The sequence below is a fragment of the Alosa alosa genome, chromosome 5 (genome assembly GCF_017589495.1).
Source record: "Alosa alosa isolate M-15738 ecotype Scorff River chromosome 5, AALO_Geno_1.1, whole genome shotgun sequence".
Taxonomy (NCBI): Eukaryota; Metazoa; Chordata; class Actinopteri; order Clupeiformes; family Clupeidae; genus Alosa; species Alosa alosa.
In genome coordinates, this window is record NC_063193.1 from 20108835 (window position 1) to 20134117 (window position 25283).

The following is a 25283-nucleotide window of genomic DNA, read 5'->3' on the forward strand; positions in this document are numbered from 1 at the left end:
TGGCATGCATTCAGAGGGTGTCATAATGATCCTACTCTTTTAATTTCGTGCAGTTTTGACCTTGTCAGCCAGAGATATTGAGATGAAAACACCTCATTTTTGCTTTTAATTTTTAACTAGGTGGCGCTATACATGAAATAAGTGGTAATGGGATGGGTTGACATGCCCCTTAAGACCAACATACAAAAAAAAGGTGGACCTCCTAGGCCCTACGGTTCTCGAGATATTCACAGAAAACTGTCTCCGGCCACCACCTAGGCCAGTTGGTGTATAGTAACATAAATTAATTTATTGTGTGGCCCCCATGAACGGAATTCCACAAAACTTGGCGTGCATACATAGGGTGTCATAATGATCCTACACTTCCAATTTTGTGCAGTTTTGACTATGTTAGGTCACAGATACCTTCAATTACACCACCTCATTTTTACTTTTTGTGTTTTAACTAGGTGGCGCTATACATGAAATGAGTGGTTATGGAATGGGTTGACATGGCCCCTTGAGATCAACATACAAAAAAAATGGTCCTCCTAAACCCTACGGTTTTCGAGATATTCACAGAAAACTGTGTCTGCCCTACCCTCCTTTCGGGGGTCCAATTCAGCGGAGGGGCTACAGATCAAAACGAAAAACGATGGTTCCATGCTATCCATGTGGGGTTACATGTCCACCAAGTTTAGGTGTACCCCGGTCTTTCAGTGTCCCGGGAATCATTGACGGAAATTTGGGCATGCGAAAAAGAAAAAAAAAAAAAAAAAATCTGACTAAACCTATATGACCGCCGCTTCGCTGTGTGGCGGTCATAATAAAGAGCAACTGCATTCCATGCATATAGCAGTCATAGGCCTGATATTGTCACTCGTTCATTTACCAGTGTCTTTTCCGAGGCAGTACGGCCTCATCTTCCAGCCTCTTTGGGAAGTGGCGTAGGCATGTACCAATGCATTGAAAGCATAGATAGTGATCCCTACTCTTGCTTGTTTGTCTGCACAACTAAGCACCTGTAACTCAACAGGTAACTAACACCGTACAAGCATCAACTGGGTTTGTTTTTAACAGATGTTAAATGCAAAATTCAAAAAATAAATGCAATATTAGACTTGTCACATACCCAAACACACTGTGCCTTTAAGTCGGACGGACGCCTGCACAAAGTTCATGCTATTTAGTAAATGTTTGAACAAAACGGATAGCTGCCAAGAGATCCAGACACTGTTGATCCAAACCTGCTGGATTTGCCATCATGAAAACCAGACAATGTGCTATTTTAGTCCTTTTTGCACTGTGCGTTGTACCTACGGTAAACTGTGGGAACATCTTGGTCTGGCACACTGAAGGAAGTCACTGGATCAACATGAAGCCTGTGCTGGACACGCTGACTGAGAGAGGTCACAATGTCACCATGCTGTTTCACAATGTCTCAATGTTCATCGATCCCAAGGAACATGCACAGTACAACTACCACTTGTTTAATGCATCCATCGACATCTCTGAAATGCTGGAGTTTTTTGAGGAGTTCTTCCACTTTTCTCTGTATGAGCTTGGCCATTCGGGTTATGTGAAAATCTACTGGAAGCTCCATGAACTTATGATGAAAAGTTCAGACTTTGGCCTTAGAATGTGTGATGGCATTCTGCGGTCAGATACTCTCATGGAGAAACTTAAGCAGGGAAAATATGATCTTGTGTTCGCTGATCCTATTCATCCCTGCAGTGAGCTGGTAGCTGAGATTCTGGACATACCCTTTGTGTACTCTCTGCGTTTCTCAATGGCCAACTCCATGGAGAGACTCTGTGGACAGCTGCCTGCTCCACCGTCATATGTTCCTGGCACTATGGTCAAACTGACTGACCAGATGAGTTTAACTGAAAGGCTCATCAATTTTGTGTTCTATCTGGTACAGGATGCTATGTACAGCCTTATGTGGAGACCATATGATCAGTATTACACTGAAATTTTGGGTAAGAGTCATGATCAACTTCAGAGGTGCAATAAGTCGGAGTGCAGCACATCATGTTCAGTGGGCAACCATGGAACTGCATATAGCTTCCAGCTGATCCCACCCTTACCACTGTTAACCCCTCTCTGATCCCCAAAGGGAAGCCCACCTCTTTCTGTGAGCAAATGGGCAAAGCTGACCTCTGGTTGATTCGGACATACTGGGACTTTGATTATCCCCGGCCCATCCTTCCTAACTTCAAATACGTTGGAGGAATTCACTGCAAACCTGCCAAACCCCTACCAAAGGTGAGCCTGAATTCACCATCCACATGTCAATCTGTTTGAGCTTTTTTATTATTATGTGGTGATAAGTATGATTAAGGTTACGAGCATAATGTTTTCATCCCACAAGGACATGGAGGAGTTTGTTCAGAGTTCTGGGGATGATGGGATTGTGGTGTTCACTTTGGGATCAATGATTGCAAACCTCACCAAAGAGAAGAGCAATGTCATTTCCTCTGCCTTGGGGCAAATACCACAAAAGGTTGTATATTCTTATCAATAATGTGAATAATTTGTTTACACTCTTTCTAAAACACAAAGGGGCTTGCAAGTTGTTGCAATCCGCTTTAAAGGAACAATGCAGAAGTTTAATCTGGACACAGAATAAAATCAATATTGTGTTAGGATTGTTTTGAATATGGCCTTCATTTGTTTTGCTGTATACTTGGTCCTTATGGCCTTACTTAACAGGTGTTGTGGAGGTACAAAGGAGAGAAGCCAGAGACTCTTGCTCCAAACACCAGGCTGTACGAATGGATCCCACAGAATGACCTGCTGGGTGAGTGTCATTTTTATGGGAGGCAGACAGTGATTATTGATGTGTCCTGTTGTTCATCTGATAGATTCCAACACTTTGCAATCATGGAAGTTAAGTCCCTGGAAAACAATGCTGATGATACAATGTTATGCATTCCAATATAGGTAATTGTTGAAAAAACAGTAATCCTATCATTTAATGAAGTCACAAAATTATATTTTTCACTTCACCAGGACACCCCAAAACCAGGGCTTTTGTCACCCACGGTGGGACCAATGGGTTGTATGAGGCCATATATCATGGTGTTCCCATGGTGGGTATTCCACTATTTGGTGACCAGCCAGACAACATGGTGCACATGAAAGCCAAAGGAGCTGCTGTCATCATGGACTTCAACACCATGCAGACCAAAGACCTTGTGGACGGACTGAGGACAGTGATCAATGATCCATCGTAAGGCTTAATTCATCACCTTATTGTATATCTTCTCTCTCTAAATACATTAAACATTTTGATATACATTAGCCTGGGTTTTCCCATGCTGCCTTATGCGCGCGATTTTATTCACGCTGCTAGGCAGCCTGGATTCCATGGAGCAAATTTTCGCCTCAGTTAGGGGACCAATCACAGAACTGAAGGAGGGCAGCAAGACAATGACGACACACCGAAGCCATTATGAGCTACGTATAGACGCATCTGATAGACATTCCTAGCGCCCAATAAACGGCTCTGGGCATTCGTAAACCACGTTTCAAATACGAGAAAATGAATGTCTAGTTCCCAGGCCCCATCTCAATGAGATGAGGTCTGATGTTAGCCAGGCTAGATATACATTAGTGAACTGATACAATTTTTGGTTGAAAATGGATAAATTAAATTGTGGTGCAATCGCTTATCAAATAAATACTTTTAGACCTAAAATAATAATATTAGATCTGCAACCAATGATTATTTTCATTGTAGATTAATCTGTCGATTGTTTTGCTCGATAATTTAGTTGTTTGTTCTAAAAATATTGATCAGTGTTTTCCAAAGCCTGAGATGACATTGTGAAATGTTCTGTTTTATCCACACCCCAAAGATATTAATTTTATATGAGGAATAGGGAGGCAATAACTTAGTATTAATCCATTAATTGTTTTTGCTCTATTATAAATCATGGATGATAGTAGGTCCTGTTTTCTGTATAGTATGTCATAGTTCGGACAAATGAGAAGGTGCAAGAAAACAAGGATAATGTCCTGAAACAAAGAACCAAACTGTGTAAACAGCATTTTATTATGGTACTGTCTATAGTATGCCTATGTAGGCGTCAGAGTGACAACATTCAGCATTTTAATTTTTGTCAACAAAATAATTTACTGCATATGTGTTCCACAGGTATAAAGCCAGCGCCATGAAACTGTCCAAAATACACCATGACAGACCAGAGATGCCAAGAGATGAGGCTGTATTTTGGGTAGAATATGTGATGCGCAACAAGGGGGCCAAGCATCTAAGAGTAGAAGCCCATAACCTCTCTTGGTACCAGTACCACTCTCTTGATGTGTTTGCATTTCTGATTGGGATAGTTCTACTGGTTCTCTTCACCGTTTTCAAAACTTGCAAGTTTTGCTTTAAATTGTGCTGTTTGAGATCAAGTCGAAAAAACAAACAAGAGTGAATGATATTTGCACTGAATTTGTACATGTCTTTTGTATGTGGTACAGTAGATATAAACCCTAATCTTGTTCCATTCTTCAGACATGTTTAACCATTTTAATTGTTGCTTGTTTATGATGACCAAATTCTGATCTGTGTAATGCATACAGATTGTGCTTTATTCACGATTCAAGAAAATGTATGAAGGCTACACCATTAAATACTAATCATTATAGTGCAATAGCAGACATACGGTCCATATCACAAATAAGTGCCAAAACAAGTACTATAGAAGGACATAAACACATTCAAATACAGCTGCTAATTTCACTTACCTTATGTCTTGAATGTGACATTCATTACCAGATAGCAAGGGGTCTTGGTCAGCTGGCGTTTTGCTCATTGGTTTTCCAGCCATCCATTACGGGTGGCCTACAAAAACGCACCACCATTTTGCAAATTGTGGAACAAACCATTTTTACTTTTATTTAGTTATACTTCTTCATATTAATAATATTTTCTGTTTTGACCCTAATGTTCACAACAAATTAAATTAAAGATGATGGTGGTCCAGCAGCAGATTATAAGTGGCACTAATGACTTTTTACCACTCAGGTATCTTTTTGTGTGTTTAATTGGAATCCTGTCTATTAGTATTTTATGACTGCATACTGTACTAATGACCCTAATGTTCACAACAAATTAAATTAAAGATGATGGTGGTCCAGCAGCAGATTATAAGTGGCACTCTAGACTTTTTACCACTCAGGTATCTTTTTGTGTGTTTAATTGGAATCCTGTCTATTAGTATTTTATGACTGCATACTGTATACTGTAGGCCATACATGTCTATATTGTCTTAAAAATAAATAAAAGTTCAAAATACCAAGCAAATTGAGGTCCTAAGTTACTGGTTAGATCTATGCATATGGTAAGGTCTGTAAAAAAAGAATCCATTTGATGGTTATGTTATGTTATGTTAAATGTTACATATGATTAGCATGTGCAGACAACCAAACAAAACAGTGATTACTACAGTATGTAATCTTACCAATATACAGTACATGCACCCCATGGGCAGATTATGAACTTTCGGGCCCCTGGGCCCAGATGTATTAGGGCCCCCCACTTATTGTCGTATATGTGGGAGGAGGGTTTGGGGGTCCTCCCCCAGAATTTTTTTAATTTGTTTGATGTGATTTCCTGTATTCTAGTGCATTTTGGGGATGGCCAATACTAAATTCAATCAGATTCATAGCCTACATCCTGATTTGTTGATATTGAGGCAATGATTCCATGCAAAGGCTTGAGCTTCAGGGCCCCCTGACCCCTTGGGCAACTGGGCCCGGTAGGCCCGTGCAGTAATCCATCCCTGATGCACCCTCATCTCTTCCCAAAGAGTCTTGAAGGGGACACTCCACTACCTAAATGGAACAGACACCTCTTCAACTAATGCAATATCAAACATACAGCATACCTATAGTATACGTACGTACCTATATTCCTTAGGTAGAAGACACCCATAGGTAAGAAATTAGGGTGGTTGTCAAGCTGAATTTTTTTTTGTGTGACTTTTTGTGTGAATATCTCCACAACCACAAGGACCATATACATAAAAAAGGTATCAAATGAAAGCTAACACACATGGGCTGTCTGCAGAAGTGTCAGAATTGACATTCATTGTACAGTGTATGAGACAACAGAACTAGAACATGAAAAAAACAATCTCCGCCTAAAGAGAACCAGTTTTCAAAGTGAATATCAGCTTGGAAACATAGCATAATATCCCAAAACCTCTATCAATCAGTACCCCTATCTATGGGAATGAGTCAAGCCAAGTTTAAAGCTTGTAGAGAGAGACAGTGCAATACTGCACAAGTTATAATTCTTTAATGTCAAGGCGGAAATTTAGAACTGTAGATGGTGGTCTATGGTGCTATTTTACTTCATTAATGTACCAGGTTGTAACACAAATTATATTTAATTAACATATCACTATAGTTATTAATTCCATCCTAACATTACTGCTCTCTCACTTCTTTAGGGTTAGGGGTGAGTAACTAGTTAGTAGTAATAACTATATAATAGTTGTATGGCAAAGGTATGTTTTTCCCCATCCAAGCAGTGACACTCAGGAAGGCAGCCAACAGAAGGCACCCAGGGACCATGTCCATGTGCTCAATCTGAGTCCTGGTCAGGGACACAAAAGAAGAGTTTACTGTTTGGAGAATGAAAACCTTCCCGATACAAAACATGCATGCATCCAAGGGCATAAAATAAATCTAATCTACAAAACAAGAAAAACAATATCATGCCAAATAATCTGAAACAATATAGTTGCTAGCCTAGAAATCTAGACGCACCCTAGCGGCAGCAAATTACATTTGCTGCCAGGGCTAGTCTAGCAACTCTCCGTTGGCTTGTGAGCTGGAAAAATTAAACTTCTATCAGGCCAATCAAATCGTTAGGCGGGCTTAACATAATGATTGATGGCAGAGTTGCAGCGGTTTGGCTTGAATTCCCTGCTACTTGAAAACAAAGAATATGGATCTTGCTGTTGGCAAACAGCTTGACACGAGTTAAGCTTTTTTTAAGTTGGCAAAAGTTTGAACTAGCCAACTAGCTCCGCTAGTGAGAAAACGCATGGGATCGTCCTATTACGTGCAGAGGAAATTTGAAAGACAACCGATTATCCCGCCCCTCGAACTGAGCACTGCGAACGGTGAGTGCCCAGACCCTACATTTTAATGTGGGTCTGGCTCGTCAGGCTATATAGTTGAATATAATGTGGCAAAACTCAATAATAATGATGTGAGTACCTGAGTATTCTTGCACCGAGCTGCACAGGCACATCCACATGCCCCACTACAAAATATTCCACTTTTTTTGACATTGCCTGGTACTGCACTGACTTCCACTTTCCTTGCATCCACATATCGTCAGCTCCAAGCACCTGGCCTGTACAGGTTCTTTGGTTAAAAGTTGGGGGACAAGCATTCCATCCTTCATGTGCCAATCACAACTGGTTAGTAAGGGCAACTGTGGATGGGTCACTTGTGACTATTTCCAAACCTTTGTTTGATAGTGGGCCCTCATTAGGTGCAGAAACAAGGCATCCTGAGTTGGTGGTAAAGTATCCAAATTGGCTTTCACTTTCCAAAACAGGGCACAGCGAACATCATGGATTGAAGTGCTGATCGTTTTTGGATCATACAGTTTGTAGACAAACTGTTCTGTTGAGGTTTGGGGCAGCCGTGGCCTACTGGTTAGCACTTCAGACTTGTGACCGGAGGGTTGCCAGTTCGAACCCCGACAAGTAGGCATGGCTGAAGTGCCCTTGAGCAAGGCACCTAACCCCTCACTGCTCCCTGAGCGCCGCTGTTGTTGCAGGCAGCTCACTGCGCCGGGATTAGTGTGTGGTTCACCTCACTGTGTGTTCACTGTGTGCTGATTTCCCTCACGGGATCAAAAGAGTATATATACTTATACTTATAGAATAGCTGGACTTGGTACTTCATCCTCACCAAAGTTGTAGAGAAGATGAAGGCACAACCTAATGATCCCACAACCAAAGGGTATGAGAGGCTCATCATTCAGTGCAGTGACACAGATGTACTGTTGTTGCATCTTCTGTTTGCAACCTGCTGAGCCCAGAAATTTGGATGAAAGCAGGAACTGCCAAGAAACCACGCTACATTAAAGTGCATGATATTAAAATGTCAAATGAGATTCTGGATGGTCTGTTGGCATTTCATGCCATCACTGGACGTGACACTACCAGTCAGTTCACTGGAATAGGAAAAAGGACAGTGTGGAAAGTGTTCCAGCAGTGCCCTCATCTTCTCCACAACTTTGGTGAGGATGAAGTAGCAAGTCCAGCTATTCTATCCTCAGCAGAACAGTTTGTCTGCAAACTGCATGATCCAAAAACAAACAGCACTTCAATCCATGATGTTCGCTGTGCCCTGTTTTTGAAAGTGAAAGCCAATGTGGATACTTTACCACCAACTCAGTGGAAACAGTCACCAGTGACCCATCCACATTTGCCCTTACCAACCAGTTGTGATTGGCACATGAAGGATGGAATGCTTGTCCCCCAGCTTTTAACCAAAGAACCTGTACAGGCCAGGTGCTTGGAGCTGAAGTTATGTGGATGCAAGGAAAGTGGAAGTCAGTGCAGTACCAGGCAGTGTAGATGTCAAAAAAGTGGAATATTTTGTAGTGGGGCATGTGGATGTGCCTGTGCAGCTCGGTGCAAGAATACTCAGGCACACGCATCATTATTATTGAGTTTTGCCACATTATATGCAACTACATTGTTTCATATTATTTGGCATGATATTGTTTTTCTTGTTTTGTAGATTAGATTTATTTTATGCCCTTGGATGCATGCATGCATGTTTTGTATTGGGAAGGTATTCATTATCAAAACAGTAAACTCTTCTTTTGTGTCCCTGACCAGGACTCAGACTGAGCACATGGACATGGTCCCTGGGTGCCTTCTGTTGGCTGCCTTCCTGAGAGTCACTGCTTGGAAAGGGAAAAACATACCTTTGCCATACAACTATTAGTTATTACATTACATTACATTTGGCTGATGCATTTTTAACCAAAGCAACTAACAACATGGTTAACAGTTTAAGCTTTATAAAGCAATTCTCTCAACACTTATAGGACCATTTTAAAAAGCTCTAGTACAATAAGAATAAGTGCATCAGTGAGTGCTGTTTTTTAAACAATCGAGAGTCAGTTCTAGTCAGGTGGAAAGTGCTAGGATCAGCAAGACTAGTTATTACTACTAACTAGTTACTAACCCCTTACCCTAAAGAAGTGAGAGAGCAGTTATGTTAGGATGGAATTAATAACTATAGTGATATGTCAATTAAATATAATTTGTGTTACAACCTGGTACATTAATGAAGTCAAATAGCACCATAGACCACCATCTACAGTTCTACATTGCAGCCTTGCTGTATTTTTCATGTTCTTTACAGAAAATGAGCCATAGCCAATGACTTTGAGTAAGAAGAAATAATAAATAGCATATTTTTTCTTTTAGAAAACATAAAAAATGGGTCCCACAGACCTGAACACCTTACAAAGGTTGATTGGAATTCTGTAGTGGGAGATGTTCATAATATGACTAGCTGTGTTAGTAGTATAGCTTTCTCAAAAAGACCATCCAGAGAGGGGGATGCTATCTCATAATTAATTGCTGTGTCCACCAGTCTGCTGATCAGTCAGTAGGTTCAAATAGCAAGTCTTTTTTCAGTGTTTAGAATGAGATGATGGTCATCACAACATTGAACAACTTTCTAACCTCCAACTATAGCCTGAAAATGGTATTGTCTGTATCTATATGTCTGTGTCCTCAGAAAGCTTGACAATAAAAGGTCTAGGATGACTACTTGTATGATCATTTGTATACTGTAATATGAAATATTATATTGATACTTGCTTGTCTGCTCAGCTCCAACATAAGCATCAAGTGATTCTTGTTAACAGATCCAAACTACAGGCAGCATTCAATATATTGTATACTTACATACTGTATTCCTAGATCAGATTACAGTAACCTCTGCTCACACAAGCACATACCTTACAACCCCCTTACTGCTCAAAGTTCATGCTCATGAGTAAATTATTACACAGAACAGGTCACAGCCAAGAGTTAGGCTACACATATCACTGTTTCTGGAATACTGCCATCATTTGCCATCATGAAAGCTGGACAACATGCTTTTCTCGTGGTTTTTGCACTGTGCGTTGTACCTACGGTAAACTGTGGGAATATCTTGGTCTGGCACACTGAAGGAAGTCACTGGATCAACATGAAACCTGCGCTGGATGTGCTGATTGACAGAGGCCACAAAGTCACCATCCTGTTTCAGAATGCCACCATGTTCATCAATCCCAAGGAACACACACAGTACAACTACCACCTGTTTAACGTCTCCATTTCCATGACAGAAATAGAGGAGGTTTTTGACGACTTCTTGCAATTTTCTCTGTATGAACTCGACCATTTCAGTTATGTAAGGATTTACTGGAGGCTCTACAAAATCCTGAGTAAAGATGCCGAAATTGGCCTTAAAATTTGTGATGGCATTCTGCGGTCAGATGCCCTCTTGGAGAAACTGAAGCAGGAGAAATATGACCTCCTGTTCGCAGACCCCCTTTTCGCCGGCAGCGAGCTCCTGGCTGAGATTCTGGATATACCCTTTGTGTACTCACTGCGTTTCTCACCGGCCAACTCCATGGAGAGACTCTGTGGACAGCTGCCTGCTCCACCGTCATATGTTCCTGGCACTACGGTGAAACTCACTGACCAGATGAGCTTCACTGAAAGACTCGTCAATTTTGTTTTCTATCTGGTGCAGGATGCTGTGTACCACAGTGTATGGAGAAAGTATAATGAGTATTACAGCGATATTTTGGGTAAGAGCCAGTCGATTGCTCACTTCAAGTTGCAGGAGCACGTCCACAGACCTTGTCTTATAGTCTGCAAATTGGCAACTACACAAGATACTGCGGTGCCCGTAGCACATCCTTTTGGACAGATTATGCATGCTCTACATATACAGTATTTTTTCCACCACGTGTCTCTACATGTATATTGTCTCTATTATTACTCCTATACTTTCAGATAAGGAAACATACAGTTTTCCTGGCTGATTCCACCCTACTCTGATCCCCACAGGGAAGCCCACCTCTTTCTGTGAGCTAATGGGCAAAGCTGACCTCTGGTTGATTCGGACATACTGGGACTTTGATTATCCCCGCCCCATCCTTCCTAACTTCAAATACATTGGAGGAATTCACTGCAAACCTGCCAAACCCCTACCAAAAGTGAGTCTGAATTCAATATGTCTGCACAGGTCTGCTTGAATTGCTAATTTTGCTAATTTAGCTTTTCCTCATTGGCACATGCCAGGGATAGGGAATCAAATATCACATTATGCTAACATTTAATGATATTATATCCTCACTAAGTCATATTTTATAAACATTTTAAAATAACGAGTTGGCTGCTGCATGTGACATGACAAATGTTATTGTTTTGCCTCATATTTTTTCCTGTAATGACGATTGATTACTAATAGGTTTATCTGTAGTCCATTACTAGCTGTCTGTATTCTGAAGTAGTCAGACATGTAATGTTTTTCCCCCAACAAGGACATGGAGGAATTTGTTCAGAGTTCTGAGGATGATGGGATAGTGATTTTCACTTTGGGATCAATGATTGCAACCCTCACCAAAGAGAAGACAAACATCATTGCCTCGGCCTTGGGGCAAATCCCACAGAAGGTTGTATAGCATCTGTATCCATTGCAGGTCAAATGATTCCAAATTCCCTTAAATATGACCTTTTTGTTTGAAGTTAAGTAAGTAATGTTCAGCCATCTACATTTCTGTTTCTGTAGGGGTGGGACATGTCTCCACTCTGGGAGAGATCAATCCTAATACTAACTCAAACCCATAAACACAATGTGTTCATTTTGAAGCAGCAAATCAATAAATACATGAGCACACTCCCCACTTTCTTGTAAATGACTGTTTTGGATCTAAATTGGCCTCTCATTTAATGTGTCCTTACCTAACAGGTGTTGTGGAGGTACCAGGGGGAGAGGCCAGAGACTCTTGCTCCAAACACCAGACTGTATGAATGGATCCCACAGAATGACCTGTTGGGTGGGTGTTGTGGAAGACAGTTATTATTATTTCGTACTGATGTCTCCTGTTGTCTGATAAATTACACACTTAAACACTTTGCATTCATGGAAAGTCCCTGGAAAAGTAAATTCTGATGGCATATTGTCATCCAATGTATGTACATTAAATGATGAAACCATAATAACTACTACTATTTGATGGCATCAAAATACAGCAAAATTATAATATTTACCAGGACACCCCAAAACCAGGGCTTTTGTCACCCACGGTGGGACCAATGGGTTGTATGAGGCCATATATCATGGTGTTCCCATGGTGGGTATTCCACTGTTTGCTGACCAGCCAGACAACATGGTGCACATGAAAGCCAAAGGAGCTGCTGTCATCATGGACTACAACACCATGCAGACCAAAGACCTTGTGGATGGACTGAGGACAGTGATCAATGATCCATCGTAAGCTTTGATTTCTTTTTATTTTAACATGAGATATCTGGTATAGATAAACATACAGTAGATTTGTTAGATATTGGTAAGTGTATAAAGTAAAGGTACAGTAGACCTATTTTTGGTGTTTGTGAATTGGTACAGTTGTTTCAGGTAAAAACCAAATAAAAAATAATGTTTTAACTTTGGCTGACTTCTATTGTTCATCTGTTCCACAGGTATAAAGCTAGCACCATGAAACTGTCCAAAATACACCATGACAGACCAGAGACGCCAAGGGATGAGGCCGTGTTTTGGATAGAACATGTGATGCGCAACAAGGGGGCCAAGCATCTAAGAGTAGAAGCCCATAACCTCTCTTGGTACCAGTACCACTCTCTTGATGTGTTTGCGTTTTTGATTGGGATAGTTCTACTGGTCCTCTTCACCGTTTTCAAAACTTGCAAGATTTGCTTTAAATTGTGCTGTTTGAGATCATCAAATCGAAAAAACAAACAAGAGTAAACTATTTCATTTCATTTTGACTTTTGAAGCACTGTACCCTTTATTAATTTGTTTACTTCAGCTTTTGTTGAGAGCTGCTTTTCTGATGCTTTGAAATCCTTTCTGTAATTTGTTGATTTTGGCTCATATTGGTGACTGACTGACAGTGACTGATGATTGTATGTAGGCCATGCATTCAATCTTTTATGAAGATTGTTCAGGTTATGAGCACCTCTTTAAAGGAGAATTCCGGTGTGATATTGACCTAAAGTGTGTTGAAACATGATACCGAGTGTGAACGTATGTCTCATAGCCCATCTTGGCTTGTCCCCTGCACTCCAAAATCTGGCGCTAGTTAGTCGATGCTTTTTCAATGGTGGTGCTTCGGCATCGGGCTAGCCATGCAAATAAATCACTGTTTTACACCATTTACGAGGCTCAGTGTATCTCCACACTTCATTGGTAGACTTCCAAGGGCCCTGACATTTAAAACGAGACATTGAGAACTTTAAAAAAGCACTGGTAGTTTACTTACAAGACGATTTATACAGACAGTATCTTCCCGAAGTTTAAGCGTTTTGCAGCCATCTTGAATTTAGTCACGATAAGTCCAGCGACGAGTAAGAATGAACAGGTATGATAAGGGATCAGATTCCAAAAATAATTCCGTGGAAATGCATGGATTCCAGTTGCTGCTACTGGAAGAAACTGTATTCAGTGTATTCAGTGTATTCATTTCCACTGAATTATTTTTGGAATCTGATCCCTTATCATACCTGTTCATTCTTATTCGTCAAATTATCGTGACTAAATTCAAGATGGCTGCAAAACGCTTAAACTTCGAAGATACTGTCTGCATAAATCGCCTTGTAAGTAAACTACCAGTGCTTTTTCAAAGTTCTCAATGTCTCGCTTTAAATGTCAGGGCCCTCGAAGTCTACCAATGAAGTGTGGAGATACATTGAACCTCGTAAATGGTGTAAAACAGTGATTTATTTGCATGGTTAGCCCGATGCCGGGCACCACCATTGAAAAAGCTGTTGGTAGCATCGGCTAACTAGCGCCAGATTTTGGAGTGCAGGGGACAAGCCAAGATGGGCTATGAGACATACGTTCACACTCGGTATCATGTTTCAACACACTTTAGGTCAATATCACACCGGAATTCTCCTTTAAATGTCTAGTTGTTGTTGTTTTTTAAAAGTAAACTATCAGCCTACCAGGGGCCTGGGGGGTATTCCAGAAAGCAGGTTTACTGGCTTAACTGGGTATGTTAACCCAGAGTTAGCGGTAAACCTGGGATTTCAGTTCCAGAAAGCTCAAAAATGATCAGGCTATGTAAGTAACTATGGTAACATAGGCTCTGAACTGAACTGGGTATGTAAACCCAGAGTAAATGGTAAACCTGGGATTTCAGTTCCAGAAAACTAAAAAATGATCAGGCTATGTAAGTAACTATGGTAACATAGGCTCTGAACTTAACCTGGTAGGGGGTAGGTTTTGTTCAGGTTATGTTAAATTATGTTTGGTTATTTTAGTGCATGTTCAATCAGGCCGCTATTTTTACACTTGTCACGCAATGGCGTTTCATTTTGACGAAGGTCCGATTGACAAAGAAGCACAAAATCATATAATATTCATCCGTGCAATTCACCGTGAGAGGGCGATAAGACCACGACATCACATGATAGCCTATCCATTCTTTTCCAAACGAGTTTTTCAAGAGCGCTAGAGTTTTTCAGCTGAATCCTAAATATAGGCCTAGGCTACTTGAAAAGCATTCTCCATCCCTACATTACGCATGGTTGATTAGAATAGAATAAAATAAATCTTTAATGTAGGCTAGCTAGCCTACACCATATGGACATTTGTGTTAGGTTCACCAGACAGATGGACAAACAACATCTCAGACACATTGAAGATATAGGCTAATTAAAACAAGTACAGTACAAAAAAGGGGAAACATAGCCTATAGAAAATTAATAAATAAGTTTAAATATAGCTGTACAGCTCAGCCGGGTATGCATGTTGTCACTAAGTTTGGTTAAGAATGCTGATGGCATTTGGGATAAAATATTTTTTAATAGGCTACACACGCTCTCCGACTGGGAGTTTTTGTAGTGTTGGAGACGCAGAGCCTATCGGCAAGCTGTCGGTCGGTGCGTAAAGTTTGGCTTGTGCTAAAGTAGTTCCTGCGCAACTTCATTCGTTTTCCTGGACACAAACCCACGAGGATCATTAAAGTGTAGTTTCACCAACTGGCAGGTCAGCATCACTTATTACATTTTCCAAATGTGCACCGAAATGTGTCCAATAGGCTACCCATGCCTTCCGACATTCACCCTTCCGATGATGGAGCGCAAAAGTTGAACTTGGCCCACAGCTGCAGGACCCGCGTTAAAATAGAAAATTACATTTGGGATTCTCAAAGAATTCTATGGCCCACTCAATCTGTGACAACTAGGCTAAGCATCATTCAAAGCAGTCAATACAATACGTGATGTCCAGTGAATTATTGAATTGTTCTTTTGACATTAAATAGGCTATCTTAAACATACGCATTTACGGTCAGTTAGGCTATTCTCTGCCAAGCAAGGTCTCGGACGCAGGCGCTTAAGTATTGTTCTTTTTTTGTTATTACAGTTCTCTCCTCCTCGTAAGCCTCGACTACTCCGCCTCTAAAAAATACGGTGCTCAATTCCTTTCGCCGGTTTCACTCATGATTTCGACTCTCAATAGATGATGCCTTTATAAGTTCGCCGTGAACGCGCACAACTCTAGGTTATCTAACACAGGGTTGATTGAACTAACTGGTAACCGGTGTTTTGGAACCGACAGCTCGGGTTTAGTCGCCACAGGTTCAGATAACCCAGAGGTTAAGTTTTATCTCAGTGTTTGTTAAACCTCCTTTCTGGAATACCCCTCTGTACTACGAAGCGGGGTTTCTGGCTTATCTGGGTAACTTCGAGAGTAACTTGATCACGTGTGGCGTAACTTCCCGATTAACCCGTACTACGAAAGGTGGATAGGTTTTAACCGAGGTATGCTGCCATGGCAATTTACGCTGCATCTCAAACCTGCTCCGACCAGGTTATGTTCTTGGTTAACCCGAGGTTTCCGTTAACCACACCCCTCCACTAACAATTTCTCCCGAGACATGTCGGCGTACCTGGATGATCCATACGACATTGGAGCGCAAATCGTGAGGGACTCTCTTCGCAGGGCGAGGGGTTTTAGAGACCGCCAGAAAATAGCCTACCCGGACGATATTCTCTATGAAGATATAGATTGTCAGCCGAGGGAAATCGTTATCTTTGTCAGATGATCTAGGAAGACGTCTCATAGCAATGCCCGTACGTGGACATTCATGTATTCAATCGGTGATGCAAAAATACTATATGTCCGAAAATAAATCGGACATAGGCCTACAGTATGCTGAACATCTGAGCAAGAATAGCCTAAAATAAATAGGACATAGCCTACAGTAGGCCTAATAAATAAAAATCACCATTTTAACAAACTTGTTGAATTGAATGTCATATTACTGTACCCTGCACATAAAGGCTACACATTTCCACAGCACCAGAATCCGACCGAATGCCTCCCTCAACCCCTCCATAATCGGCCTTCCACTATTATTTTATGATGGCCAACTCCTCTGCTATTGTAAAACACTCTGGTGCCTTTCCTCCTACAGTAGTGTTCGAAGACACCTGTTTCTTGTTAGCTGTAAAACAGAGGCCAAGTGAAGGCTATAAGCTAGGCCTACATGATTTCATAATTAAGAAATATTAATGCAAGCTATAACTATATAAACCTACTATTCTGAATAATGTTTTTGTGTTTCATGTTCGCTGCCATGTGCGTTTGGCAATGGTGTTGCATCTGAAATGTTCACAGGATTAGGCATACACTAAATCAGTCAATGGGGGCTACTTAAACATTCAATTATCCTTATTACTGTAATCTATATCGAATTGGGTTGCATCTGTACGCCTTTCTATGAACTCAAATTAGGCTATTTAATTATTTCAACTCATTTCAGACATTCCGCAAGCTACTAATCCTCCGTAACACATATTTGAAGAACATGTGGGAATAAAACTTTACTTTTAGGCATTTAACCGATCTGTAATACGTTGCCAACAGCCTTGCTTTGCTCACTGCCGACGTATTTGATTTTTGTCGTAGAGTGGGTTTTAATTCCTCATAACTTGTCATAATAATTGTGCATTCCTCATCCGTAAAATTAGCTGATCACGTCATCATTTAAAGTGGTGACTTGCGCTGCAACCCGCCCCTTTTATCTGAACGCGCACAAGTTAACCCCACCTCAACAAATCAACCTCATAATCAGCGTCCTAGTACCGATTAACACCACTTAAGATAACCAGGTTTTGTCAACCCTGGTTTAACAAAGTAACCCTGGGTTACATCTGGGTAGGTTAAGCTCCCTTCGTAGTACAGGCCCCAGCTCACTTCCCCGTACCTCAATGCCTCTGACGCAGGGACTGATCCCCATTATAGCAAGCATAGTCGGCCGGATACTGCTTGAGTGCTGGCACTGTTGATGGAAGTCCGGGTCAGCTGAAGAACCGTTCGCCTTGAATTGATCAAGACTGACATGCAGTTGAGCTGATTGCTTTGTTTATTAGGCTACTTGTCCCGATTGTTTGATGGGCTACTGCCAGAGCTCGACGCGGCAGAAGGATATAGGCTACAGCGTGGCCCGATATTAAAGGAGACGTAGATCAGAATCCTTTTCCCCATTGTCCTTCAAGATGGGTAAATTTCACACGGGTCACCAACAGGAAATCTGAAGCCTACAGCAAAAAGACTTTTGAAATAAACTCTTTAGTCATCTCAAGTCCTACCATTTATTTATAACAATTAACTGAGTTTGAAAGTCAGGCAGTTCTCAGCAGCGTGTCACCCATAGGTCATTTACATGATGGTTGTCTCTATATGTCAGGCAATATAGGCCACATTTCATCAAGAGGGCAGAATGACAAATGAATTAATAATGATAATGTTGAAAAAGAACAATAAAAGAGAGAGAGAGAGAGGGAGAGAGAGAGACTCTTCATATATATTAGGACTCGATGTAAATTAATGAATATGTTTTTTGGATGACTTTTATTATATTATATGAATAATAAAAAGACTATTCCAGCCTATCGCATAGTATTTTTTTCCCTACACGGCATGATATTCCACACCACCTGGTGGCGGTATTGAAGTTATGTCTATAATTTACCTTCAGAAATGAAGTAGAAGAGCGAGGAGAACAGAAGTAGACAGAAGTGATCTTGCTCAAGTGTAACGAGATGGATATTGATGATGAAGATGATGACTGGAATGTCAGTGCAGAATCTTCAGATATATTTGTCATGGGTAAGACCAGAGCTCGTTTACATTCTCTGGTAAACTGACTGTAGCCTATTGCAAGGGAGATAATTAACGTTCATTCGGACAGTGTCTTTTGAGCATCAAAACTAAAGTCTGTCAGTTTTGACCTATCAAAAAGTCTCTTTGGACGTAACTTGACTAAGGCCGTTCATGAGCGTAACATTTGTCATACTTTCCTACAGGGTCGTCGTCCAGTGATCCTGTCAGCAAAGCCCCCTCTTCCTCCAGAGTTATCTTGCATTTTGACTTGGACTGTTTTTACGCACAAGTGGAAATGATCAGAAACCCTGCATTACGCAACAAACCTTTAGGTAATCAAATAATAAATCTGACTTTTTTCTTTTTTTAAATGTATTTTGTGTGTGTGTGAGACTTTGTGTCAGTAGCCTTCTTTCTTAATTTCACTCTGTTTTTAGGCATTCAACAAAAGTACATCATTGTCACTTGCAACTATGTGGCAAGGGATCAGGGTTTGACCAAACTGATGTCAGTAACAGATGCACTAGAAAAATGTCCTCAGTTGGTGTTGGTCAAAGGCGAGGATCTCACTCACTACAGAGAGATGTCTTACAAAGTAACAGGTAGGCCTAATATTAAACTGTATTAATGTCACCATGACACTTAAGATAAAGGTGAGGATAATATTCACTTCAATATTCACATCTTCAATAATCTTGAAAAGCAGCCGGCTCTAGGCCTGGCCAAGGGTAGGCAGAGCACACCCAGACATTGTGTCTTGCCCACCCAAACATACAAACACACAGTGACAACATTTCAATAGAATTGCAAATTGTTAATAATTATAAATCACAAAAAGCCTTCAATATGGAGAAACATCTGATTAAACTCCCTTTCTGACGTCAGTCAATTAGAGCCATTTAATCACAACACGGGTTACAGGTGCTATTGCTGTCTTCTGTAACCTATAATGAATGACAATATCTTTTAGGCTTATGTGTAGGCCCTAATTAATGCCTGTAAGTCTACATGTAGCTCAGCCATTCAAAAGTGACATATCTTGATGCCCATACCTAAGTGAGGTGCATTATTAACAGTTGATCTAGGTCAGGATGTAGTAGCCTATAATCTAACCAAACCTGATATATTTCTGCGAGAAAAATACAATATTGTCTGAGTATTAGCCTAATAATAGCCTATTTAGCCTATTTTCCTGTGTGTCTGTGTGTGTGTGTGATTCTTGGTTTTGGACTTAGAGGACTCGTAGGCTTTTTTATTTCAATTTTATTTTATCACTCATCACAAAGCTTTAAGATAAAGCAGGAAAAGAGGAAATAAGGACTTATCCAGTTAAAAGCTATTTTAGTGTTCTTACCAGCATTACACAATATGTTTTCCCATATCTCTGAGACCAGTTGGAGCAGTTTCATGTCTGTTGCTGAGAGTTTTGGGCGTCAAGACATCAAGTATCTTGTAGGAGTTGTTTTGCGTGCATAAACTTTCATCTGACAGTTCAGTTGGATTGCCTGAAGCTATTTGAACAATGGTGTTAAAAGTTGTGGTTTATCATTTTATAAATTTATATCTACAGATGACGACCTTTTTCACCAATAAAACAAGCAAATTGTGTCTATTTGCTCCCACCCACATTAACATTTAACACAACTTGAATCACTTTACTCAGTTCTTGAATAATCATTCCATCTGCTGTTTAGCTTAGCCTATTTGCCAGCTAGCTAGCTGATGAACGTTGAGAAATTTTTAGTCAGTCCATGTCATCAAGTAGCCTATTGGAACATCCAAAGTTGACAAAAGACCAAGTTAACCTGCCAGAAAACACGTGATACTGAACCTGGCCACAATGAAACACAAATGTTAAGCTTCAGTACGTGGTAAAATGGCACCTAATCCCAACATGTTGTCTGACAAGTGCAGAACTACAGGGGCTTAGCATTATCCTCCAAGCACTTTGGGATGCCTGGAGCCATAGTGCACAATTTCCCCAAATATTCTACATATTCTACATTCTAAGCTATTCATTATACACCTCCATAGCTATGTTTGAACTTTAAACAGTACACACACACACACATTGCAGTATATGAACATTACAATAGATACAAATTGACAGTTATTTGTAAAAAAAAAAATGGTAAGCCAATTGTAATAACTATAATAACAGTGTCACAGTGTGATTTGAGGAAAGAGGACAGATATGCACTAATCTTTTAGACCATTAATAATGAAACAAAATCATTTAATATGTTCTATCATCCTGATTGTTGTCAAGCTTTTGAATGAAACAAACAAACAAAAAACCCCATCTCAACCTGCTGTTTTTGAATTTGTTGAATTTAGATCCAATTTCATGTTTGTTATGTTGTCTACCCAATATTTCTATCAGCCCACCTTAATATACTAGGCTAGAACTGGCCCTGTTGAAAAGGCCATTTTAGATCATCAGTTCATATTTTAGTGGTCAGTTTCCTTTGCTCCTTCTTTCAGAGCTTCTGATGTCATATTGTCCACTGGTGGAGAGACTGGGCTTTGATGAAAACTTTCTAGATGTGACCGAGATGGTGGACACCAAGGTGAAGCAAGCTCCATCCACAGATTTGACCTTTAGTGGACACATCTACAATGAGGACTGTGAGTAAACCTCAACATTAAGAACAATATTTTGTTTTGATTTTGTTGCTTTTGTTTTAATTCTTCAGATATTCTGTTATATTACTCCTTGATTACACTGACCTACCTAAAAGACAATCTGTCAATCTGAATCCTTTGTCAGCCTTTGCAACAAATGCGAGTGACCACCCACGACTAGCCATGGGGTCTCTCATTGCTGCGGAATTGAGAGAGGCCATCAAGAGCAACCTTGGGCTCACTTCCTGTGCTGGAGTTGCAACAAACAAGTTGCTAGCCAAGCTGGTGTCAGGCACCTTCAAGCCAAACCAGCAGACCACTCTACTGCCGGAGAGCACTGCAGACATAATGGCAAGCCTAAGTGGACTGCGTAGAGTGCCTGGTAAATATCCAGTGATGACATATTGCTCTGGATCTTCTCAAAATTGGTTGTTGGTCAGATTTTCTAAATGAGTGGCAAAGTGTATTGGAAGCTATTGAACTGTAATAAGTGTAACAGTCATAAAAAAAAAATATAAATTTTGTGAAAATGTCACAAAACCAAATCACCTCACACATTAGCGCGCATTACATCTGACCTGCCTGCCTTACTACATCTTGCAGGCATAGGACACAGGACTGGCCAGAGGCTGAAGGCTCTCGGCCTCCACACAGTGAGAGACCTGCAGTGCTTCCCTCCAGCTGAGCTTGCCAAGGAGTTTGGAGCTGCCAGCGCTCAGCGCTTGCAGAATCTGGCCCAAGGGATCGATGAGTCCCCCGTCACTCCTGCTGGACCTCCACAGGTACTGAGGAAAAGGCTGCTGGCTTATGAAAATCTAAACAAGTGTGTCCACATCCAGTAAACTTCAGGTGCACAACAAAAAAACTATGAATAGAAAAAGCTCTGCACAGTGTCACTCCAAACTATATGTTTTTTTGGAAGATCCTGGAGATCAGAACGTTACCTATGTAAAGAGAAAATATAATTATATAGTTATTATAAAGATTGGAGGACTATTAGGAGCTAGTTTCAGTGGATTGTCCCTTGTTGTGTCTTTAGCTAAATGGCAGATATGTTATGTTATGTTTTTGATATTGAAGGTTTGCCACACAACTTGTTTACTGAGGTATTGGTGTCATGAGCTCATCATGTATCCTTATGTTAACACTGTTGCATTTGTGTTTTTTGAACCAGTCGCTTAGTGATGAAGACTCCTTCAAGAAGATTTCCTCCACAACTGAGGTTCTCAAAAAAGTTGAGGAGCTCTTGACAAGCCTTATGGAGAGGCAAGTCTTCAAAGATTAAAATAGAATGTTGGGATAGGTGGAGCAAATACAGTGGAACATTAAGGGTTGTTTTAAGGACATGTTTGTGCATGCCCATAGCCAGCCACTCTGAAACAGTCAAAGGCGAAAGTCAGAAAGTCGAGACAGGACCCTTCGTCAACATTTCAGTGTCCACCACTCTAGTAAATCCAAAACAAACCAGAAAAGGGACTCAAAGTGCTAAATACTGGAATTATCCTTGAAGTCAACTTGGTTTGTACCAGAATCATTGTTTTTCCCCTTACCAGAATGCAAAAGGATGGAAGGCAGCCGGCCACCTTCCGCCTGACGATCAGACGCTTTTCCGCTACAAATCGCTATTTCAGCCGCGAGAGTCGGCAGTGCCCCATACCCAATCACATTGGACAGAAGATCACTACAGGTACAGCCAACAAATGTTTGACCTTTGAGTGGTACCATACACATCCATTAGTCAAACTTCCCTTGATGTTTTGTGTCCACCAGGAAGTTGCGACGCTTTAGCCCAGCTTCTCAGCATGGCCATGAAGCTGTTTCAGAAAATGATTGACACCAGCACTCCCTTTCACCTCACACTGATCAACGTGTGCTTCAGCAACCTGCAGTCAAAGAGTGACGGCAAAGGCTCCATAACGTCCTTCTTCACACAGAGGTCACCCAAAAAAGTGATATCAGTCTCTCAGCAACAGGTAAACATTTTCGGCCTCAGCTAATATTGAAGTCCAAGCCTTTTCCTCACGGGTTCTTCATGTTTACAGCCATGTCAAAATACATCTGTGAGTCTTACAATTTGTTCATACAATTGGGTCCGTGTGTCTTTAATGGTTCTCTCATGGTTCTTTGGTGCCCCCTGGAGGAAGCTTTGAGAAGTTGCAGATCTTTGAAACAGAGACTCAAAGAATCCCCTATATAAATGCATGGGGTTAGTTCATAACGCCAATATGGCAGTAGTCTACTACAGATATCCCGGCCCTTCCTGAATGCCTCCCCATTCACTTGAATAGTAAAATAGCTGCCCGATAACTGCCCAAAGTGCATTACCAAGATGGACGACGAGTGGTGGGACTTGCCTGTAATGACTTTTGTTTGAAACCTTTGCCATCACCTGTTTTTGGTGCATCACATGATGACCCTGACATTTGACTACAGACTATAATAACAAATAGCCCCACTGCTATTGAAAGCCAGGGGAGTCAGGCTAATCTTTCTTCTTGTTTCATTTGATAGTATCTGTATTCTGTCCTGTCTACAGGATCTTGGTTTGTTTGTAATTCATGTAGTAGTCGAAAATAATTAAATGAAGTTGTCGGCCACAATGCTAACCGCAATTATCACTGATTTTATGTAACTGTTACTCTATTTGTATGTATTTCAGGTGTTAAACCTGTAACCTCTGTGTTAAACTTCTAACCTATATGTGTTGAAAAATCTTCCACCCAGGAGAATCTGAGTGTTAAAGGATCTAGCATCTGCACGGGTTCTCCTGAGGACTGCACTACCTTTGCGAACAACACATTGGACATGAGGATCTCTCAGAGCACATCACCCATACCCGAGTGGACCCAGGTGCCAGCAGTTTCGAATGAGCGCCACAGACCCAGTCCGCCACTAGAGCCAGACTTGTCACACCTGCCCCCGGATGTTGACCCAGACGTGTTCAAACACCTCCCAGAGAGCATCCAGCAGGAGCTTCTGTCCAGTTTCCAGGCAGGAGAACATGGGGACAGGCAGGGAACTAGCAGTCAGTCAGTCACTGCAATTTACTGCAATCAGAAACAGACTAGTCAACTGACTGAACCACCCTTGCAGCAGTCAAACATGGGAGCAAACTCTGCTGGCTCAGGTAATGGTGATGACTTTGTCAAGGAGACCACTGATCAGACATTTTTCTCCGCACACAGAGAAAGACTAAGCATGTGCGCTGAGCAGCCTGAAGGCAACAGCAGGGCATCTGGAACGGAATGCCCCTCAAATGTGGACCCCATGGTGTTTTCTGAGCTGCCCCCAGAGTTGCAGCAAGAACTGCTATCAGAGTGGAGGCAGCAAAAGCCTGTGCTGAAGATCCCCTCCAAGAAGTTGGGAAGGACTGCCTCCACCAAAGACAAAAAAGCTGCTAGCAAAGCTTGTCAGGCAAACAACCTGCTGAATTATTTTAAATCTAACTGAATCACATTCAACATCTTAATTTAATAATGTTAATTTGTGTTAATTTATGTTTATTTCTGATGTTCCATTTGTTTGTTCACATCTTCTCGTCTTAACGTCATATGTCTTAGTATTTCCTGTTTGCATAAGTGTTGTGTATAGGCCTATATGTTCCTGTTTTGAGAATAAAGAATGTTTACATATCGGTTGTGGTTATGTTAAAGTATGTGTGGTCAATCTTATTTACAGTAGCCTAATTTTAGGGATACTATGTCATACTATAACAATGTAACACAGGAAGTCTACTAATGTGACCTCACCTGTTGTGCACACAGTAGCCTAATCTGTAGACAGGTAGCCTAAAGGAGGGCATTTAAATGTATCTAGGCTAAGCTCGCATTCAGTTACTTATTCTTAAGGGGGCCCTCTGTCTTGGGTTGTATAATTTTCCCGGTCTTACTTCTTCCGATAATATATAAAAAGTTTTCTGTTTACTGATTATAAACAACAACGGTTGGGTGGGTTTATACTGATATGCGACCTTTATCAGTGGCATCAGGTGGACCTATTCGTGCTTGAGTGTATCGCATTATACACAGAGCACGCGATGCGTATAATTTGGCATCAGTATCAGTTGGCATGAACATGTGATCTTATTTCAGACTGGAGGATGCAGAGTAGTCCCTTTGCATTTGAAGGGGTACAACCGGAAATCAGTTTGGCAAAAAGCTGGCTATTGTTTTGCTGCTGTCAACCTCACCCATGGCCTCACCCCACCCTGCGCTGTATTCTGTAGCCTACCACGTGACTACACCTAGCCTAGTTACGAAGAAAGC

General features: G+C 41.0%; 2 protein-coding genes across 3 annotated transcripts; both read left to right on the forward strand.

Annotated features, from left to right (window-relative positions):
• The first annotated feature begins 1198 nt into the window (after positions 1-1198).
• On the forward strand, positions 1199-13046 carry ugt2b3 (UDP glucuronosyltransferase 2 family, polypeptide B3). 2 transcript variants are annotated; one of them, XM_048243222.1, is made up of 8 exons: positions 1199-1961; positions 6323-6325; positions 10217-10840; positions 11103-11251; positions 11579-11710; positions 12007-12094; positions 12312-12531; positions 12741-13046. In XM_048243222.1, the coding sequence occupies exons 1-8, from the start codon at positions 1244-1246 to the stop codon at positions 13024-13026; spliced, it is 2220 nt and encodes a 739-aa protein (XP_048099179.1). In that variant the 5' UTR covers positions 1199-1243; the 3' UTR covers positions 13027-13046. The 2 variants fall into 2 exon arrangements, with proteins under 2 accessions (XP_048099179.1, XP_048099178.1); XM_048243221.1 differs by lacking the exons at positions 6323-6325; positions 10217-10840; positions 11103-11251; ... (2 more) ...; positions 12312-12531; positions 12741-13046 and adding exons at positions 2099-2247; positions 2354-2485; positions 2695-2782; positions 2995-3214; positions 4142-5291.
• A 5237-nt stretch (positions 13047-18283) lies between these two features.
• On the forward strand, positions 18284-24650 carry poli (polymerase (DNA directed) iota). The gene is made up of 10 exons (XM_048243693.1): positions 18284-18399; positions 18597-18725; positions 18831-18995; positions 20878-21021; positions 21164-21400; positions 21622-21800; positions 22193-22284; positions 22572-22705; positions 22789-22991; positions 23743-24650. Exons 1-10 carry the CDS (start codon positions 18333-18335, stop codon positions 24466-24468), a joined length of 2076 nt encoding a protein of 691 aa, XP_048099650.1. The 5' UTR covers positions 18284-18332; the 3' UTR covers positions 24469-24650.
• The last annotated feature ends 633 nt before the right edge of the window (positions 24651-25283 follow it).

Coding starts and splice junctions, on each gene's coding strand:
- ugt2b3 (XM_048243222.1), top strand. CDS start 1,244: ATGAAAACCAGACAATGTGCTATTTTAGTCCTTTTTGCACTGTGCGTT. Junction 10,841..11,102: donor GTATTACAGCGATATTTTGG/GTAAGAGCCAGT, acceptor TGATCCCCACAG/GGAAGCCCACCTCTTTCTGT. Junction 11,711..12,006: donor TGGGGCAAATCCCACAGAAG/GTTGTATAGCAT, acceptor CTTACCTAACAG/GTGTTGTGGAGGTACCAGGG.
- poli (XM_048243693.1), top strand. CDS start 18,333: ATGGATATTGATGATGAAGATGATGACTGGAATGTCAGTGCAGAATCT. Junction 21,022..21,163: donor ACACATCTACAATGAGGACT/GTGAGTAAACCT, acceptor ATCCTTTGTCAG/CCTTTGCAACAAATGCGAGT. Junction 21,401..21,621: donor TGGACTGCGTAGAGTGCCTG/GTAAATATCCAG, acceptor TACATCTTGCAG/GCATAGGACACAGGACTGGC.